Source organism: Cryptomeria japonica, chromosome 8 (assembly GCF_030272615.1).
Source record: "Cryptomeria japonica chromosome 8, Sugi_1.0, whole genome shotgun sequence".
In the NCBI taxonomy this organism is placed as follows: Eukaryota; Viridiplantae; Streptophyta; class Pinopsida; order Cupressales; family Cupressaceae; genus Cryptomeria; species Cryptomeria japonica.
In genome coordinates, this window is record NC_081412.1 from 9,638,399 (window position 1) to 9,661,022 (window position 22,624).

Below are 22,624 nucleotides of genomic sequence, written 5' to 3' on the forward strand. Positions count from 1 at the left end.
TTTCTTGTATAAACAAGAGATGGTGAAATTATATTATATTGCACAAATTTTGTTCTCTTTTTCTATTATATTTGCTTCCAAATTTTATTTTCAAAATTGCTCCTATAAATTTATTTTTAAATTTATATAATCTTTTTTTTAACAATCATAAAACCACTAACTCAAAAAACCCTTAAATTTATATGATAATTTCTTTTTACAAGGGTAAAACCACTAACTCAAAAAAAAAACTTAAAATATGAACACAAATATATTAGTGCTTTTTTTTTTTACTTAAATCTAATTATAATTAAAATAGCTTTTTTAATAAAATAAAAAGCGAACAAACACACGAATAACCTCTATACGGGACGGTGCAGATGGGCTCCAAGGCCCGTGGAATGAATCTACACCTTCAAATTTTCCTTAATAAAGCAGAAACCCTAATGAATGCAGGCATGGGAGTCCTGCAACTTACGACTGTGAGGCAGGGATGATTATAAATGAGGTAAGAGCACAGTAATTTGGAAACGCGTGAAATTTATATCATCGACCTATTTTGTGACGCTTGTTCCTCGAGATCCCTTTCAACGCGTATATCTTGTGACACGCAATCCTCACTAAATAGACTTCCGATTTTTTTATTGCCGCACAGAGTGTATATAATTTGCTTCGCTGATTTCCCTTCCGCGTTAGCTATTTTCTGCTATAAATTCCTTCTGTGTTTTGCGGTGAACAGATGAAGAAGAGTATTAGCAAAACCCTGTTCAACAGATCTTCGCGCAAGAAAATGGATGTATCTTCGTCAAATAACGGATCTGAGTCAGCATGCTCTGGCGAAGGGGTTATGGAACAGAACATCCATGAATTGGAGGAGGTTTTCAAGAAATTTGATGCGAACGGGGACGGAAAAATCTCAGGATCCGAGCTGGCAGAAATCCTACGGTCCATGGGGAGCCAGGTAAGCGATGCAGAGGTCCAGGCCATGATGAAGGAGGCTGACTTGGACGGAGACGGTTTTGTTAGCCTGCAGGAGTTTCTGGATCTGAATATTAAAGGCGCTTCTGTAAAGGACTTGAAAAATGCTTTCAAGGTGTTCGATCTGGACAGGAATGGCTCAATTTCAGCGGCTGAGCTTTGCCAGACTCTCAAGAGTATGGGGGAGCCCTGCACTTTGGAGGAGTCGAAGAAAATTATTCAGAGTGTTGACAAGAATGGCGACGGACTTATCAGTTTTGACGAATTTAGGACAATGATGACCAATAAAATGAATGATAAGAGCAAACGATAGTCTATTTTCACTTTTCTGCTGGTTTTTTTATTTTTTTTTCTGTTAATTGTTCAAAATCTAGGAGTATAGACAAGAGCAACCATCTCTAGAGTTGCTTCAATTCTTGGAACAGCTAGGGTTTGGCCTAAATTTTGTAAATAGAATTTTTTTGTTGTCAAATCTGATGTATTTCTGGATCTTTGTTTGGAAATGGACAAAACATATTCTAATCTTTTTTGAAAGATTTCGATCTGAGTGGACAATAAAAAGCGTTCAAATTCTGATTTTTATTTTCCACAGTTCTAAAAATAGAGCGATTGAACCATTCTTTCTGACATTTTCTCCAACTTGATGAATGCTGGGTAATTGTATCTTGCGGCTTGAAATTTTTTGACAGTGAATTCTGATGTAAAATTGTTTGACAGTGAATTCTGACGTAATTCTTGAACTTGATAGAAATTTTCTACAGTGAATTCTGATGTAATTCTTGAACTTGCTTGGAATTTTATGATACTGAATTCTAATGTAATGCTTGAACTTGCTTGAAATTTTTTGACACTGAATTCTGATGTAATTCTTGAACTTGCTTGAAATTTTTGACAGTGAATTCTGATTTAATCCTGGAATTTGCTTGAAATTTTGAACAGTGAATTTCCTTTTTGTGAGATCTGATGTAATTCCGGAACTTGCTTGAAATTTTTGACAGTGAATTCTGATGTAATTATGGAACTTGCTTGAATTTTTTTGGTCAAATGTTGGTATACTTCTCTGTGAGTTTGCCCTTTGTCATGAATGATCCTGTTTTTTCGCTTTACAGTGGAGTTGAAATTATAATTAAGGCCGTAAAGTTCGGTAGTTTGGTTTTTAAAATATATTTTAATTTTCGAGAACGTGACAGGTACCTATGTAACCAATGAGTGAAAATTTACGATAATGTCCACTAGTGACTAAACCAAGGTGGGCTATTGGATTTTTTCGGGATAATGCATTTGTGGTAGTTTTGATTGGTTGATTATCTATTTCTTTTTTATTAATCATCTATTTCTTTTTTATTAATCTTAGATCCTTACTTACGATTGTTGATTTTTTAGCTTTTCTCAAATAAGTTGGTCATGGACTAAATGTTAAAATATTGATGAAGTCAATGTTAGTATATTGATAATAATAAATTGGTGGACTATTGGATTTTTTCGGGATAATGTATTTGTGGTAGTTTTGAGTGGTTGATTATCTATTTCCTTTTAATTAATAATAATCTATTTTTTTTATTAATCTTAGATCCTTACTTACGAATGTTGATTTTTTTAAGTTTTTTTAAATAAGGTGATCATGGAATCAATGCTAAAATATTCATGGAGTTAATGTTAGTATATTGATATAATTGATTGGTGGAAGAAATAAAAATTAAATATTGTAATGTTGACTTGATGTTAGGCATGTTATGTAATGGCATACGTATTTAAGTGAGATGTGAGAAGAATGGTGATATAACTTACATTGCTTGAGTTAAAATTTCGTAGATTTGAAACTAGAAGAACTATTAGCTTTTTGAAAAGAACTCTTGTTTGTTTACTTATTTTTTCTTTTATAAAAATATTTAATTAAGTGGGAGAAACTTCAAGTGGTTTTGAGTAGAAAGAAATTTTCATGGTTTACTAAATGTTAAATGATAAATAATTATATGAAGAAGGTTTTTGTTTGAATTTGAAAAGTGTTAATTAAATAATCATATAATTTTATAATTTTTTTTAAATTAGATTAAAATTTTGTAAAATATAAAAAAATATATCTAAATGATTGTGCAAGTTAGGTGAGTAGGTGAGAGTGGTAATTGAAATGGAGATTAATAAATGTGAAAAGATTATAAAATATTGAGGTGGAAGAGTAAATTAGACGTTTTTTTTTGCAATCATGATGATCCCAAGAGGTGAAAGAGTTAAATAAACACCTTTGTGAGAGTGCCAATTCAAATTGAGATTAATAAACTTGAAAAGATTATGAAGTATTGAAGTGGAAGAGTTAACTAAGCACTCTTTTTGCAATCATGATATGATGTAAAGAAGTGGAAGAATAAAATAAACACCTTTTCCCTTTATAATCATGATAATGTGTGTAAGAGGAAGAGTAAACTAAACACTTCTTTTGCAAAGTGGAAGAGTAAAATAAACAACTTTTCCCTTGATAATCATGATAATGTGTGCAAATAGAAGAGTTAAATAAACACTTTATTGTAATCATAATGATGTGAGGAAGTGGAATAGAAAAATAAATACATTTTCCCTTTATAATCATGATAATGTGTGCTAATAGAAGAGTAAAGTAAAACACTTTTTTTTCTATAATCATGATAATGTTGAGGGAGTGGAAGAATAAAATTAAAATTTCCCCTTTGAAGGGAAATAATATTTTTGAGGGGTTGGAAAGTAAAGAATTTAATGGATCATAAATTAAAGAATTGATTGAAAAAAAAAAAAAAGATTTTGGTTGAACTCAAATATCAATAAATTTTGATTAAAAATAAATGAGAAAAATTTAGATTGAAAATTATATTTTCTTTTAATCAATAAATGTGGTTTTTATGGGACAACTCCCTATAATATTAATTATCATTTTGAAATTATGTGTGTTCCTTGTTGTAGGCTATGATGTTAGAGGCAACCACATAGGCAAGTCAACCACACTTTTAGTGTTAAAGCAATGTGGTTCCTTCTATTGGCTTTGGCAATTTCTCCTAGCTTTGGCAACTTCTCCTACCCACCCTAAAAACAAGGATAAAGATAAACAAGATGAGGGGTGATCTATTGCTAAAGTCAACACATACTCAATTAATGGATAAGGTTGGTGTTGCTCTTGTTGCATAAGTAGATTTATTTTATGGCAATATAAGCTCTCTAGGCTCTGCCCATTTGACATTAGGGGTGTTATCATGTATACACCCAACTTTTTTGTTAATACACCCAACTTTTTTGTTAATGTGTATTTTATTTCCTTATTAATACAATGTTGACATACTTATTCATAAAAAAATGCAATATGTCAAAGTGGGTTAAACCATACAATTCTATTCAAAATGCCTTTTGTCATAATGGGCTAGATATATCTTCAAAGTTTGTAGATACAATGTATATTGGAAAGCTACAAAACTAATTTGTTGTTGCAATGTATATTGGAAAGCTTACGAAACTAATTTGTTGTCCTATTACATTCAAAAAAGGATATTTAAGTTGGCAAGCTTCCTGTAGTTACATTGTGGTTGTCATTTGCATGTGCCAACAAAAACTATTGCTTAAATTTTGTTGGCCAAAAGCAATCACCACCATTTATTATTGAAAATGTTAGAGTTATCTTGTATTAGCTAATAATTATTTGATTAATTATTAGTCTAGTATACTCTACGCTTAAGCTAAACTTAGGCATTCAATAATATTGTAGATATTTAATAATTATTCTAATTATCAAATACTCTTTATCTATTTAGGGTAGCACATCTTTAGGGTTTCTCATACTCCTGTCATAAGGATTGTATTGTGATTTTATTAGTCATTCCCTCTCTGAATGATGATCTTTTTCTTCATAGCCTTTTTTGTGTTCTGTCTCCAATCTTCTCTTATGATAGGTATTCTTGCATGCAGATGCTCTTGGGATCTAAGAAGTTGTACTTTCTCAAATTCTTCATGGTATCAGAGCTTTCATCGGTTGTTGCTTGTTCCTGATTTCTTTTCAGAAGATTTTTTTTTCTGGAGGCAAGGGTTTCAGTTTTTTTTCCAGAGGTTTTAGTTTGGATCTAGAGTATTTTTTTGTTTCTGGGCATTTTGAGCTCAAACGGACCTCACCATGGAGCTCAGAACACCCCCATTTTCATATAAAATTTGTCCAATTTAGACAACTTTAGCTCTAGAGAAAAAAAATTAGTTTGGCCCTTACAGGCATGTTTTTCGAGGCAAAAATATTTTTAAAAAAATTAAAATTAGAAAAAATAAAATTTTGGGGGCCTTTTAATGGCGTGCCCAAGCCGCGACCGTTACCACCAGTTGCTGGCAGTTTATTAAACCACTGCGACCAGCACAACGCTTGACGGTTATTGCCCCGCTACCTTTCGCTCTGCCGCCACCTGGGGCCGCCACTACATGCTGCTTGGCCGCTGCCCAGCCAGCGCGCCAGCTCTCCTCCTCTTGCCTTTTTTTCTTGCAAGCCCTTTTTGACAGGGGGGAGGTTTTTTTGTCCTAACTCGGGCATACAGAGTCGGATTTTTGAAAATGAATAGGCGCTGGAAAGCTCTTTTCGATGCCTACTCAGATCTGAGGGTGAGATTTGCTGATTTTTTCATCTAGTACCTATTTTTTTGTCGTCCAAGTCAGTGCTCTTTTCTGCACGTCGGGAGCCATATCTTGGGCAAACGAACTCCGTTTTCAAAAAACAAATAGGCGTCGGAAAGGTCTTGGAGAGCTCTTCTCAGATTTGGAGTTATATTTTCCAGAAAAATCACCAGGCACACAAGATAGTGTTTGACGCATTTTATTTTCTCTTGTCTTCTTTTCTGGCTCTTAGATTGTATTGGTTTTTTGTTTTACATATTGTGGGGGTGTTATTCTTTACTATTTTGTGTAATTTACTTCAGAAAATCATAACACCTAAACTCAAAAAAACAAAAAAACCCCTTCTACATCTTCTGTCTAGTCTGAAAGATCGCCTAATTAAAAAAAATCAAGAGCAGGTCTAGGTTCAGGTACAGGTACACATGGCAGATTCTTCAGTGGAGCTTCTTACATCCCAGAACTATCACCTCTGGAAAGCTCGTATGATGAGGCTTCTCAGATCAAGGGGGTTGTGGTCTTGTTTGGATGTGGATCAGCTGCTGTTGCAGCGTCCTTTTGAGATTCTTCAGCACTGAAATAAGATGGATGAGGCTATGGGTGTCATTTCCTTACGTGTTTTAGACAACTTGCTTTTTCACCTTGATGGTTTGCTCACTCCTCAGGCTATGTGGTCCAAATTTGAAACTCTCTTTGGTACTATCAATGAATTCAAAGCATTACAGATTGAGGCAAAGCTCTCTTCCTTGTTACCTGAGTCTTTTCCTCACATTGAGGACTTTCTAAACAAGTTCAAAACCACCAGATCTATCCTACACAGTTGTAGTAAAAATAAGACAAACCCAGAGTGTATCTACCTGATTCTCTCTAAGCTTCGAGGTCCCTATCAGATATTTGCTTCCACCTTTTATTTTACTATGGATGCATTGGGTACACACTTCACCATGCCTACTTTTGATGTCTTTAGTGATCGCTTGACTTGTGAACAAGCTCACCTATCTAAGTTGGACACTCTCACAAGATCTAAGCCAAAAACATTGGTTGCTCAGACATCTAAAGAGAACACTTGAAGTAGAAACCGAAGCCTAAGAAGGATCCAGCTGGCAGTGAGCGTTCCTCCAAGCTAGTACCTAAGTCTGATTACAAACCGAAGTCCTATCCCAAACAAGAGCACTCTTCTAAGTTTGGTGAGTCTTCCTCCAAGACTAAGAAGAAGTCAGATGAACTTTGCAGTTTTTGTGGCAAAGATGGTCATCCAATTTCTCGTTGTTGGAAATGATTAGAGGCCTTGAAGGCAACCATGCAGTAGCATCATATTTCTCCTCCTCAACCTCTATCTTCCTCTTCTACTGGGAAAGAACATGCTCTTTCTGCATGGGCTATTCCTTCTGCATCCACTTGGATTATTGATTCTGGGGCTTCTCACCACATGACACACTCCCTGCAGCTTGTTACCTCACTTGCTCACAGTAATACTTTACAGATTGTAGTCAGTGACTCCACATAACTTTTAGTTTCAGGTTCAGGTTCTGTTCCATTAACAGGTGGTTGTTTTTAGGATGTTCTTTTGGTTCCTAAAATTTCGACAAACCTCCTCTCTATTTATCAGATTTGTCATTCTGACTCTGGTAAAACAGTTGAGTTCTCCCCACATGATGTGGTTATTAAAGAGCTCCATGATCTTGATTTGGTTGTGGCTACTAGCAGTGTTGATCCTAATTCTCGGTTATACCGGTTTGATGGCTTTGAGAGTCCAGATGGTTCAAGTGTTTCTCTTGTAGCACATGCATATTCAGTGAGCAGACTTTGGCATGAGCATTTTGGCCATGTCAACTACAGATACTTACAACACATGAGCACATAGGCACTTGTTATTGGGCTCCCTTAGATCTCCTGTACTGATGGTGTATGTCGAGGTTGTGCACTTGGCAAGAATCACCGCAATCCTTTTCCTACAGGCAGAGCCACCCATGCTAAGGCACCCTTGGATTTGATCCATAGTGATCTTATGTCATTTCCGACTCCATCTTTTTCAGGGTCCAAGTATGTGCTCACTTTCATTAATGACTTCTCCAAACGTACATAGGTGTACTTTATTGAGTACAAGTCTGATGTCTTTGATTCATTTCAAGTCTTTAAGACATTTGTAGAGAAATAGTTTGGTCTTTCTATAAAGAGGATACACACAGATAATGGGAGAGAATATGTGAATCAGGATTTTACAGATTTCTGCACCGAGCATGGTTTGCAGCATTAGTTATCAGTTCCTCACACCCCTCAATAAAATGGTGTTGCTGAGAGAAAGAACAGAACACTACGGGAGATGACCAATTACATGCTTCAGTCACGTTCTATGTAGCTTTCTTTTTGGGCTGAGGCAGTTAATTGTGCCACTTATATTCAGAATCAAATGCCTCATAAGGCATTGCGCCAGTTGACTCTTGAGGAGGCTTGGTCCCATGTCAAGCCTGATGTTTCTTCATTCTGAGTTTTTGGTAGTGAGGCTTGGGCTTTTATTCCAAATTCTCAGAGGAAAGCCATAGAGAGGAAGAGTCGACCACTCATTTTTGTTGGCTATTGTGAGGATGTTAAGGTGTACAGGTTGTTTGATCATGATTCCGGAGAGGTCCTGTTTAGGCGGGATGTCCAGTTTGATTTGCGCCTTCCTCAGATGGATTCTCCATCAACAACTTCTCCCTCACTGTCTCCTCCCTCTTCATTTTTTGAGGATTTATTCTTCCTTGAGGATGATGCAGATGATGATCCACCTTCACCACCACCATCACCACCACACCACCCACTGCTCAGCCTTTGCCCAAGTGAGCCCGATTTATAGTTGATGTTGCTGGTTCTATGGCAGGTGATCCTACTGACACTCGCCATACTCATGCACATACATCTGCTTCTATTCTTTTGAGTCATGCCATTTCAGATGATCCTCAGAAATTTTTCAGAGGTGACAGGTCACCTAGAGTGGGATAGGGCCATGAATGAGGAGTATTCTTCTTTGATGAAGAATCATACTTGGGATCTTTGTACTCTTTTGAAGGAAATAAATTTGGTTTGGTGCAAGTGGGTGTACCATACCAAGTATGTTGCAGATGGTTCTATTAATAAGTATAAGGCTCATCTTGTTGTGAAGGGGTTTTCTTAGGTGGAGGGTGTTGATTACTCTGAGACAGTTGGATTCTACCTTATATAGGCAGTTGGTTGGCATTTTGTTGTACTTGACCCATACCCTCCCAGATCTTTCTTTTGTGGTTGGTGTTGTCTCTCGGTTCCCCCATGATCCTCATGAGATCCATTGGCAAGCAGCCAAACGTATTTTGAGGTACATTCGAGGCACTACACAGTTTGGCATTCACTATACTTGAGGATCCCCTCACATTGTTGGCTTCACTGACTCAAATTGGGCCGGTGATGCTCAAGATTATAAGTCTACTTTTGGCTTCTTTTTTTTCCTTGGTTCTGCTCCTATCACGTGGTCTTGCAAGAACTAGTCTTCCATTGCATTATCATCTACAAAGGCTAAGTACCGAGCAATGGTGTTAGCTATTCAGGAGGTTTTATGGTTTTGGTAGTTGATGACTAAGTTTGGGTCCCCTCCTGATAGTCCCACTATTCTTTGGTGTGACAATCAGAGTGTCATTCACCTTTCCCGCAACCCAATGGAGCACCAGAGGTCTAAACACATTGAGCTTCACATGTACTTCATTACACAGTTGATTCAGGATGGCTTTCTCATCTGGGAGTACATTCCTACAGAGGAGCAAGTTGCTGACATCTTCACTAAACCTTTTGAGTCTCCTCGCTATCTTTAGTTGCACTCTATGCTTGGGGTGAAGGAAGTTGTCCTAGGGGGGTGTCATTGAGGCCTTCCTTCCTTCATGTTTTTTTTTTACATGCTTTTTCCCATCTCTTTTTGGAGTAGAGTTTTTTCCCATGTGGTTTTCTCTATTTCTCCATTTCATAGAGTTTTGGTTGTGATTGGGTACCTCATCAGGCTTTGATGCCGGGACCCAAATTTCTTTTGCCTTCTTCTTGTAGTTGCATTTTGCTTTTTTGCATTTAGTTTTTAGCTACTCCGTAAGTTCATCTTAAGGGGGGGGGGTGTTAGAGTTATATTGTATTAGCTAATAATTATTTGTTTAATTATTAGTCTATTACACTCTACGCTTAAGCTAAAATTAGGCATTTAATAATATTGTAGATATTTAATAATTATTCTAATTATTAAATAGTCTTTATCTCTTTAGGGTTGCACATCTTTAGGGTTTCTCATACTCCTGTCAGAATGATTGTATTGTAATTTTATTATTCATTCCCTCTCTGAATGATAATCTTTTTCTTTAGAGCCTTTTTTGTGTTTTGTCTCCAATCTTCTCTTATGACAGGTATTCTTGCATGTAGATGCTCTTGGGATCTCAGAAGTTGCACTTTCTCAACTTCTTCAAAAAACATGTGTCCTTAATTCTTGCTCAGAAATTAAAATTATATCCCTTATTAAGCCAATATTAATTTTAAAGCCTTTTTTAATCATTATCCATTTAGTTGATTCATTTTGAGACGAAATCAATGGCGATATTATTCCAGTTCCGAGTTGTCATAACACATAACATGATCAAGCCCTAGCTCCCATAGTGCTAAAATTCATTAGATTTTCATTGAAAATTGATGTAGTCAAGTTCAGAGGGCCCACAGTGGACTACCCAGTCTTGCAGCCAAATTAAACACAAAAACACAGTTGAGAATGAGATGTGAAATAAAAGCAAGTGTTTTATTAATTAATGCGACAAATTTACATGCCTACAAGCATTCACATGATAATCACATCTGACCCATTGGCCCTATATGTAGGTTACACGCTGCCATGGGTTTATTACAAAGAAAATGCTAAAATAAAAGTATTCTAAATCTACCTTCCCATAACTACTACTCCCTAGTTGTTGTTGATGATTTCCCATGAATCTTGAAGTGCTTAAGTATCAAATCCAAACACTAGAAGTGATTTGCATCGATCTCATAGGTCCAATTGCTAGTATAACATGTGCATCGACTTTGAGTGCTTGAAGAGGGTCCAAAACTGGATGTGGATATGTCTGGCCCCTTTTGGATGTCACTCGACCCAATATCCACTATGTGGCAAGTTGTGCATGCTCCACAAGTTACGATAAAGTTTCGCACATCTCCACCTTTAGGTCCGATCTTAGGTTTTTTAGGATGCCCCTACATCTTGAAAAATACTTCTTTATGTTGCAAGGTATGCAGATTCAGTGAGTAGTGGTCGTCGCCAAGCATGGGCTCATGTGTCATAGTATATTCTCCCATCCCCATGAACCCCATTTGTATATATTTTGATTTGTATTTGTCTTTCATAGGATCTTATCCTCTTGCAATCGAATGAGTGCAAGATCATGAGGGTCTAAAAAGTGGTAACAAGGAACAAATGACGTTTTTCACTTACTCAAAATCATGACATTCAATTTAAGTTTTTACTTGAGTGAGTAAGAAAAACAAATATTTGTTTTTATTTAAAAACTTTTTAAAAATGACTTATAATATAATTCTAATATATTGTATGTGAATTTGCCATATGTCATGGATAATCCATTTTTCTTACTTTGCACTAAGATTGAAATTATAATTAAGACCATATAGTTTGGTAGTTTGGTTTTTAAAATTTACTTTCATTTCTGAAATTGTGACAATTACCTACATAACCAATGAATGAAAGTTTTCAATAATTTCAAGTAAATCAAGTAGTCTATTTGACTTTTAAGATAAATTATCTATTACTTTTTTAATCTTAGATGTTTCGTTATGAATGTTGATTTTAGCCTCTCTTTTTTAAATAAAGTCGTCAAGGAATCAATATTAAAATAATCATATAATTGATTGGTGGAAAAAAATAAATTTAAATTTTAAGGTTGAGTTGATATTAGGCATGTTATGTAATGATATTTTTAGGTGAGTTGTGGGAAGGATAATGATTAACTTACACTTCTTAAGTTGGAATTTTAGGGAATTGAAGCTAGAATTATTTTTAGATTTTTGGAAACAATAGATATTTGTTTAATTAAGTTTGTTATTAATTTGAATTTAAATGTTTTTTTATAAAAATATTAAAGTGGAAGTGAATTTTTTTTAAAGTGGATAGAACTTTTGAGGATGGATTTTTTAGATGTGAAATGATAATAAGGAAAATTCTTAAAATATAAACATAGAATTTTTAAAAATATTTTAAAGTAATTATATAAATATAAAAGTTTAAAATTGGATTAAATTTTATAAAATACATTTTTTTTATGAATGATTATGTGTAAGAGGTTGTTAATTCATGATAGGTTATAATAAAATACTAATGAATTTTTAGAGGTTAAGAAATAAATATTTTTTGATGTAAAATGCATTTATATTGATTAATTCAATAAAAGCATACATATACAAAAAAAAAGGTAGGAGGACATAAGGTCACTCCTCAAAGTCACATGGGCAATGTCCAAAAAGCAATTATAGTCCATTGGACAGAGCCCAACAAGAAAAGTAACAACTACACGAGCCAACCCTAGAGAAGAAAATATTAATCACATGGGTAGAGATCGGAGGGCATAAAACCATAAATAATAAGCTACTTAAGCAACAAGAGCAATCTGAGATGGTGATAGAGGGCAATCCCAATCATTTGATTTGTCCCATACATAGGCAGGGTTTAAAGTAACATTAGACAAGTTCAATTTTTTAAGAAGGCGAACATTAGAGAGCACTTTCCCACTACTTGCAAAGTCAACCAATTGAAAAAGAAATTGGGGCCAAAAAGACTGCACTAAGATGCTAGGTATCATAGTCTAGGAGGTTTATGGCACTAGGCGCCATAGTCCAAGAGGTCTAAGCATTATAGTCTTGACATTTTAGGTTGAAATAAGGGTCAACAAGTATAAGATTGTGCTAGGTTTCTAGAATTGGTCATGAGCTGAGTAGAATTAGGAATGAACCAAAGGCATGAAGAGCAACCACCAAAGTGGGCCCAAAATGAGAGTGAAATTGTAGAGAGATACAATTTACGATGCTACAATTTCAAATTTCTAAATCACTTTTTTTTTTCTAAATCATAACTAGATCTTATATCCTCCGATAAATAGAAACAACACTATTTGGCATACATATTAAATTGGGACACATATCAAAACATCTAGATTAAAATTCATGACTCCAACTATGTATCATAAAAGGAGCTTTGAGATTTCATAGGGACATTCAACACTACACAAGGAAGAGATATGCAATCCATATCATACTTGTAATTTCCCTCATAGGAATAAGTATCAATAAGTAAGGAAATGACTTCATGGTTCTTGAAATCTATTATGAGAAACATGGGTATATAATGTAGTAGTGAGAGTAACCATGTGAGTTGTAGTGAATGGCTGCATGAGTATGCATACATTGTGGAAACTTAGATAATGATCACAACTGAATAACAAAAAACCTCAAGTTGAAAGATTTTTCAAATTATAAAGAATAAAAGATATGCATAAAACCAAATTTTAAAACCCTTCAAAATATCCACATCTATGCCAAGGATAAAAGCATCGTGGAAGACAAGCATGTAGGAAGGATCATAAAAAAGAACATAGATTAAAGATGGCATTTGAATCTAATTGGAAAAAGTTCAAAGGACCCAAAATTGTCAAGGAGAAAGGATACTATTTTACATTATTCTCGTCTATGTTGGGTTGACATGTTTGAAACTTTATAAAAGTGGATGTTTATATGATTTGTGCATTGAATGAGAGAGTTAGTTGCACACAAAAAAATAAAGAAATCTACTTCACATAAAAAATACCACACTAAACAAGACAATTTTATGAAAATTGTTGAGAATGTATCATTGTTAAGAAAATCTATCTTGTGTAGATATAAAGCTTCTAGTTCTATGAATCACAAGTGTTATTTAACAAAATCCATGATGAATGGAATTTCTTGAAGCCCAAATGTTTAATTGTGTGGTAAAAAATGCCTCAAAGAGATGCAACCATATCAGATTATATGCAGGGTAGCAATCATGGAAAAAAGACTATATGAAGGCGTTATACCTTTGAAAACTCTTCATCTATACTATTATACCTTTGAAAGGAGCTTTGAGATTTCATAGGGACATTCAAGAATCAACATTACACAAGGAAGAGATATGCAATCCATATCATTCTTGTAATTTCCCTCATAGGAATAAGTATCAATAAGTAAGGAAATGACTTCACGGTTCTTGAAATCTATTATGAGAACTATTGGCATTTTCAGAAGGTTGTTGAAGATTATTGATATAACTGAAAAAGGATGATAATTATCTTTATAACATTATTTTATCATTGATGTCAAGAAATTGATTATCTTATTTAGTATGATGTTGCCATATCTTAAGAAGCACATTTTGATGAGTATTAAGTGGTCGGTAAGTGACACAGAAAGAATGTGATGAATAAGGGAAGAAATAAGTTATTCAATGGGCAACTATTACCAAGTTAGACAATGATGAGATCATGATGTTTAGATTGTTGTGATATCCTACATGTATGTTGTTGATTGTAAGGTTAATACTATACTATGTCACCGAGCAAAGAACCTAGTCGATAAACCCTAAGGAACCTAGTCGGTAAACCCTAAGGTTATCGATATCGATTAATGAAGGCATAATGTCTACCGAGTAAAGTTTAGTATTTATCGAGTTGCAACCGAGTTATGACAGAGCACATTGGATGAATACAAGAATTAATTAATGAAAGACAATGATGAGTTGGAGATGTATAAATGATTGGTATGCCGCACATGAAGTTTGTTAAGGATCTATGGCAATGGAAGATCGACAGGAATGCAAGTCCCAAGGTGAGGTAAAACGTTTTCAGATCGAAGGATACATTGAACCTAGTCAAGATTGAAGATCTGATGGCTAAGATTGATCATGGGAAATGTGATCAAGGAGATTAAGCGGTTAGCAAATTGTTTATAAATGAGGAATTGTTGATAAACAATGTAGGCGGGCAAGTGTAAGCACAACGATGCTGCATAGTGATTACCAAGCACAAAAGCTTGAAGACCTATTTGAATAACAGAGTAGGGAGCCTAGCAGAGGGACAAGATAAGTCCTATGACTAGATTGTTTTGAGCAAAATAGAATCTTCTTTAGCATTTTAGATGTGAAGTTGCAGATATATTTTATTACTGTTATTTTGTAAGTGATAGAAAATCTCTTAACCGAGTAGACTTAACAGTCTTATTTGTAAACCCTCTAGCAAGGTAACATTCTAAATGAGTGTTTGAAATCCTTTGACAAGGTCACTTCTAACAAAGTGAAGATCCTAACAGATCTTAGGGAAATCCCTTAACTGGGTCACATCTAGCAATGTGTTTGTAATCTTTAACATGATTTGCTTTTAACCGAGCATACTCTAGAAGAGTATATTTCTTAGTGGGTCCGAAATCCCACAGTGGTTTTTCCCTGTTTGGGTTTCCACGTTAAATCTAGTGTTATATGTGTTATGATGATTATGTGTTTATGAGTTAGCATGTTTAGTAGTTTTTGTTATGTTGCTGAAGTATAAGTTATCGAGGTTGAATCTGTTGATTTTATGAAAGATTAAGTTTGTATGATTCACCCCTCCCTCTCATCTTGTTAACTATTGACATCAGTACTTTACATTTAGTATCAGAACTTAACAATTGGTATTAGAGTTTTGGACTCCAGAAGAAAAAGTTTAAAGGTACTTGAGGCAAAGATCCGAAGATGTATAAAAGGGATGCACCAAAGCTGAACAAGTCAAGTTTCTCCACATGGTAGAAAAGGATGAAGCTGCATTTATTAGGTATTGGAGAATGATTACATACCACCAAGCACCAACCCGATGACCTTGGAAGAGATAAAGGCAAAGCAAGAACATATTCAAGCTATGATTGAAATAACATCAGCATTGACCGACTCAGAGTTTAATGACCTAGAAGGCTGCAATGATGCAAAAGCAATGTGGACCAAGCTCATATCTGTATATGGCGGTGATGAACATGTTCAAACAGAAAAAGTAGATAGTCTAAGAGGACAACTTGAATCCATGAGAATGAATGAAGGTGAGAACATAACCCAATACAGTACAAGGTTAAAGGAGGTTGTCAATCAAATTAAAGGAGCAAGAGGAACTATTGAAGAAAAGGATGTAACAAGTAAGTTGTTGAGAACACTTCTACTTGCTTATGTCATTCGAGTCTCTGCAATCAATGAATTGAGGTCTGGACCTAACATGCCAGTTTCTTTGGATGCTACTATTGGTAAGATACATGCATTTGAGTTAAGTAATTTTGATAACAATGGGTCTTCGGTAAATAAAGTAGAATTTGCATTCAGTTCTTTTCATATTGGTGAATCTGATGATTACAATGATAGAATGAGTAAGTACTCTGAAGGGAATCACAGTGGAGCAAGTGAAAGATTTCGCAAGAACATGGAAGAAGTGCACAAACTGTATGAGGAAATCAAGAAGCAAGAAGAGTTTGAAGCATTATTAGCCAGAAGGTTACCGAGAGGAAAATGTAAGTATAAAGGAAGGCTACCTTTAAAATGTTTCAATTGTGATAAAATAGGACATATGGCTTCTAACTATCCTGACAAAGAATCTAGTGAAAAGAGAGAATACCGAGATAACAGGCAGAAAGACAACCAATACAGAGGACACTGAGACTTCAGAAGGAGAGATAGAAAGACATGCCTAGTAGCTGATGAGGAATCCAACGATGATAAATCTGATGAAACTGATACAGAGGAAGTTGTTTATGTGGCTATTAAAGATGGATCTGATGAAGAAAGGTATGAAGAAAAATCCCTAGTATCTCACATAAATAAAAATGATTCTTGGATCATAGACAGTGGATGCTCACATCACATGACAGGTGAACAACATAAGTTTGTTAATTTAGAAGACTATGATGGAGGCCATGTAAGATTTGGTAATGATGCACCATGTCCGGTGAAAGGTAAAGGATCTATAACACTTCTTGACAATGCTAAATGTGATGATGTATATTGGGTTGAAGGTTTGAAATACAATTTGTTGACTGTAGCATAGCTAAACAATACAGGATACCAAATAGAATTTCAGAAAGGAATTGTCAAAGTTCATGACAAGCATGGAAAGTTAGCTGCTACCGGGACACAAACAAAAAGTAGTACATTTCATCTTGACTCAACTCAGAACAAGTGTATTTATGCTAAGATAGATGATACCTGGTTATGGCATAAAAGGTTTTGTCATGTAAATTTTGATAATCTAATCAAAATAAGCAAGAAGCACCAAGTAAGAGGTCTACCGAGCTTAGAAAAACCTGAGAATGCTATGTGCCGAGGATGCTAGATGGGTAAGATGACAAGATCAAGCTTTACAAGTAAGTCCTATACTTCTAAAGGAATTTTAGACCTAGTACACACTGATCTTTGTGTTCCCATGAAAGTTCAAAGTTATTATGGAGATAAATATTTCATATTATTTGTGGATGATTACTCAAGGATGATGTCAGTTATGGTTTTAAAAGAAAAATCAGAAGCTTTTCAAATGTTCAAATGGTACAAGGCAAGAGTTGCAAATTAAACAGGAAGACAACTGAAATGTCTTAGATCTAATAGAGGAGGAGAGTTTACTTCTGATGAATTTAACTTATTCTGCAATGATCATGGTATAAAAAGACAAGTATCTGCATCGAGAACACCTCAGCAAAATGGGATAGCCGAGAGAAGAAACAGATCAATTGTAGATTGTGCTAGAACCCTGATGATAGAAAAAATGGTACCTCAAACATTTTGGAGAGAAGCAATCAACACTGTTGTTTACACCCTGAATCAAGTTCAACTGAAGAAAGGAACTATGAAGACTCCATATGAGATCTGGTATGACAAGAAACCTAATGTAAGTTATTTTAAAATCTTTGGAAGCAGAAGCTATATTCACAAAGATGACAGAAATGGAAAGTTTGATCAGAAAAGTGAAGAAGGAACATTTCTTGGTTATTCTTCTAGAAGTAAAGCATTTAAATGTCTGATCAAATCATCTAACAAAATAGTGGAAAGTGCAAATGTGAAAATTGATGAATTTGCATAAAGAAATGATGAAGGAAATTCCAAAGAACTAGAAGATTATGAAGAATTTGTTTATGTTCAACTGAGAAGTCCTACCGAGAAAGTTGCTGAAGAAAATGAAGATAATTTCCAGTTACCGAGTGATGAAGAAGATCATACATAACCTACCGAGCCTATATTAGCCAAATATGTCAGAAAACATCATGCATCAAGTCAGATTATTGGAGATAAGGATGATCCAATGATTTGACAAGGAACAAACTGAGATAGAACACATGTCTGATATCTGAATTTGAACCGAGAATAGTAAAATAGGCATTTAACAGTGAAGATTGGGTAAATGCTATGGCAGAAGAGACTGATCAAATCAAGAATAATGACACATGGACACTGATCCCAAGACCGAAGGACAAAAATGTAATCGGTACTAAGTGGATTTTCAGAAACAAGCTAAATGAAAAAGGTGAGGTCATTTGCAACAAAGCAAGACTAGTTTGCAAAGGTTACGCTTAAGAAGAAGGAATCGATTATGGTGAGACCTTTGCACCTATGGCTAGACTTGAGGGAGTAAGAACATTGTTGGCATATGCTGCTTTCAAAAATTTCAAGGTATATCAAATGGATGTTAAATCTGCATTTTCGAATGGTATACTAGAAGAAGAAGTTTACATTGAACAACCTGAAGGATTTGTTGAAGACAAGAATAAAGATCAGGTATGTAAACTAAACAAAGCTTTATATGGTCTGAAACAAACACCTAGAGCATGGTATGAGAGACTGCACTCTTACTTAATCAAGATTGGTTTTATAAGAATAAGTGAAAACAACAATATGTATATGAAGAATGATGAGGACAATGGAATACTGATCTCAACCATATTTGTTGATGACATTATATTTTGTGGAATTGACTCTCTATGCAAGAACTTTGGAAATGAAATGAGCAAAGAATTTGAGATGTCTTTAATCAGTGAGATAAAGTATTTTATAGGTTTATAGATACTGCAAATGAAAGATGAGATTTTCATTACTCAATCCAAGTACATAAAGGAAATCTTGAAGAAATCTGGAATGGAGGATTCTAAACTAGTAAGTACTCCTATGACTACTAACTGTAAACTCTCAAAGAATGATGAATTTGAATCCGTTGATGAGACACTTTACCGATCTATGATTGGGAAGTTGCAATATGTTGTGCATAATAGACCAGATATAGCACATGTAGTAGGTATTGTTGCAAGATTTTCTTCAGGTCCCAAGGAAACCCATATGACAGCAATCAAGAGAATTTTCAGATACCTAAGAGACACTGAAGATTATGGCTTAGTATATGAAAAGAGAAATGATTTTGAATTAAAAGTTTATACTAATGCTGATTGGGCAGGCAACATAGATGATAGGAAAAGCACAAGTGGTGGAGCTTTCTTTTTGGGAGAAAGACTAGTAAATTGGCTTAGCAAGAAACAAGGATGTATTTCATAGTCAACAACAGAAGCTGAATATGTTGCTGCAGCATTGAATTGCACAAATATAGCATGGATCAAACAATTGTTGGAAGGTATAAATGAAAAAGTTACTGAGCCAATAACTATATTCTATGATAATAATAGTGCCATTAACATTTCAAAAAATCCTGTAATGCACTCTAAGAAAAAGCATATCTCTATAAAGTATCATTATCTCAAAGAAGAAGTACAAGAGAAGAAAGTTGTGCTGGAATATATCAGTTCAAAGGAGCAAATAGCAGGCATCTTCACAAAGCCACTGCCAAGGGACACTTTTGAGTATCTCAAAAGCAAGTTAGGGGTTCTACCCCTACCTTCTACTCACTGATAGAGTTCGGTGAAAGCATCAATTCGATGAATCAACAGAATATCATATTTGGATTGATGTTGATTTATGCACTTTAGAAGGTTTTCTAAAGGTGTGCAGGAAATAGTGAATAGAGACAAGTTGCTATGTCCGAGACTAAGATGATACATAGCAAGGCAAATCACTTCACAATAGAAGAAATCATGATTTAGTTCTTTTACTTTTTGGCATTGTTGTCAAAGGGGGAGAAGACCAAATGGTAAAATCCTAAATGAAGAAGATAACTGAAGACTCATGACAGGGGGAGAAGATTACAAAAGGGAGAAGACTTCAGGAGATTTTAACAACTCAAGGATAATAGGAGAAGTCTAACAACAATATGAATTCGAATCAATTTGAATATCTTGTTGGTATTACCATTTACAAGTTGGTTTTGCCATCAATGCCAAAGGGGGAGATTGTTGGCATTTTCAGAAGGTTGTTGAAGATTATTGATATAACTGAAAAAGGATGATAACTATCTTTATAACATTATTTTGTCATTGATGTCAAGAAATTGATTATCTGATTCAGTATGATGTTGCCATATCTTAAGAAGCATGTTTTGATGAGTATTAAGTGGTTGGTAAGTGACACAAAAAGAATGTGATGAATAAGGGAAGAAATAAGTTATTCAATGGGCAACTATTATTGAGTTAGACAATGATGAGATCACGATGTTTAGATTGTTGTGATATCCTACATATGTTGTTGATTGTAAGGTTAATACTATACTATGTCACCGAGCAAAGAACCTAGTCAGTAAACCCTAAGGAACCTAGTCGGTAAACCCTAAGCTTATTGATATCGGTTAATGAAGGTGAAATGTCTACCGAGTAAAGTTTCATATTTACCGAGTTGCAACCAAGTTATGACAGAGCACATTGGATGAATACAAGAATTATTTAATGAAAGACAATGATGAGCTGGAGATGTATAAATGATTGGTATGCTGTGCATGAATTTTGTTAAGGAACTATGGCAATGGAAGATCGATAGGAAGATCTACAACTCAGATTGAGCTGCAATAACCTTGTGCAAGTTCCAAGAAAGGAATGCAAGTCCCAAGGCAAGGTAAAATGTTTTCAAATCGAAGGATACATTGAACCTAGTCAAGATTGAAGATCTGATGGCTAAGATTGATCATGGGAAATGTAATCAAGGAGATTAAGTGGTTAGCAAATTGTTTATAAATGAGGAATTGTTGATAAACAATGCAGGCGGGCAAGTGTAAGCACAGGGATGCTACATAGTGATTACCGAGCACAGAAGCTTGAAGACCTGTTTGAATAACAGAGTAGGGAGCCCAACAGAGGGACAAGATAAGTCCTATGACTAGATTGTTTTGAGCAAAATAGAATCTGCTTTAGCATTTTAGATGTGAAGTTGCAGATATATTTTATTACTGTTATTTTGTAAGTGACAGAAAATCTCTTAACCGAGTAGACTTAACAGTCTTATTTGTAAACCCTCTAGCAAGGTAACATTCTAAATGAGTGTTTGAAATCCTTTGACAAGGGCACTTCTAACAAAGCGAAGATCCTAACAGATCTGAGGGAAATCCCTTAATCGGGTCACATCTAGCAATGTGTTTGTAATCTTTAATAGGATTTGCTTTTAACCGAGCATACTCTAGAAGAGTATATTTCTTAGTGGGTCCGAAATCCCACAGTGGTTTTTCCCTATTTGGGTTTCCATGTTAAATATGGTGTTATATGTGTTATAATGATTATGTGTTTATGAGTTAGCATGTTTAGCAGTTTTTGTTATGTTGCTGAAGTATAAGTTACCGAGGTTGAATCTGTTGATTTTATGAAAGATTAAGTTTGTATGATTCACCCCCCCCTCTCATCTTGTTAGCTATTGGCATCAGTACTTTACATTTAGTATAAGAACTTAACATAAACATGGGTATATAATGTAGTAGTGAGAGTAAGCATGTGAGTTATAGCGAATGGTTGGATGAGTATGTATATGTTGTTGAAACTTGGATAATGATCACAACTGAATAACAAAAAACCTCAAGTTGAAAGATTTTTCAAATTATAAAGAATAAAAGATATGCATAAAACCAAATTTTAGAACCCTTCAAAACATCTACATCTATGCCAAGGATAAAAGCATCGTGGAAGACAAGCATGTAGGAAGGATCATAACAAAGAACATAGATTAAAGATGGCATTTGAATCTAATTGGAGAAAGTTCAAAGGACCCAAAATTGTCAAGGAGAAAGCATACTATTTTACATTATTCTTGTCTATGTTGGGTTGACACATTTGAAACTTTATAAAAGTGGATGTTTATATGATTTGTGCATTGAACGAGAGAGTTAGTTGCGCACAAAAAAATAAAGAAATCTACTTAACATAAAAAATACCACACTAAACAAGACAATGTTATGAAAATTGTTGAGAATGTATCATTGTTAAGAAAATCTATCTTGTGTAGATATGAAGCTTCTAATTCTATGAATCACAAGTGTTATTTAACAAAATCCATGATGAATGGAATTTCTTGAAGCCCAAATGTTTAATTATGTGGTAAAAAATGCCTCAAAGAGATGCAACCATATCAGATTATATGCAGGGTAGCAATCATGGAAAAAAAACTATAAAAAGGCGTTATACCGTTGAAAACTCTTCATCTATATTGCTTCCCCCCCCATTTCTCTTGTTAAATTTGTGAAATACAACCTCACAGAACTTAGGGAACACCTGTATGCAAATAACCTGTCACAACAATGGAAGATTCACACAAAACACAAAGATTGCTTTGAAAAACCAAAGCAAGAATATGCAATAATAATAACCAGATAGGTTAGGATTACAAAGGGATAAATCCTTATAAAAGGAGACTGGAAAACCTAAAAGTAAAAACCCTAAAAGCAATTAATAATTAATAATTAATTAATTATTAATATTCCTAAATTTAGCTTAATTGAAACAGAGAAAAGGTGACTTAAATATTAAATCAATATAGTTTAATTAATTAAGTAAACTAATACCTTTTACTCTAACACAACCGCTTGAGATGAAGTTAGCGAGAAGCTAAAAAAACTAAGAACTAGATGCTAGAAAGCTAAAATGATTCCTTGCAACA

At 34.7% G+C, this 22,624-nt stretch overlaps 1 protein-coding gene across 1 annotated transcript; it reads left to right on the plus strand.

Annotated features, from left to right (window-relative positions):
• The first annotated feature begins 507 nt into the window (after positions 1-507).
• On the plus strand, positions 508-1,481 carry LOC131054984 (polcalcin Jun o 2). The gene has a single exon (XM_057989589.2). It carries the CDS (start codon positions 719-721, stop codon positions 1,268-1,270), a length of 552 nt encoding a protein of 183 aa, XP_057845572.1. The 5' UTR covers positions 508-718; the 3' UTR covers positions 1,271-1,481.
• The last annotated feature ends 21,143 nt before the right edge of the window (positions 1,482-22,624 follow it).

Bases quoted from the DNA above. Each gene is read 5' to 3' on its own strand.
- LOC131054984 (XM_057989589.2), top strand. From the start codon at position 719: ATGAAGAAGAGTATTAGCAAAACCCTGTTCAACAGATCTTCGCGCAAG.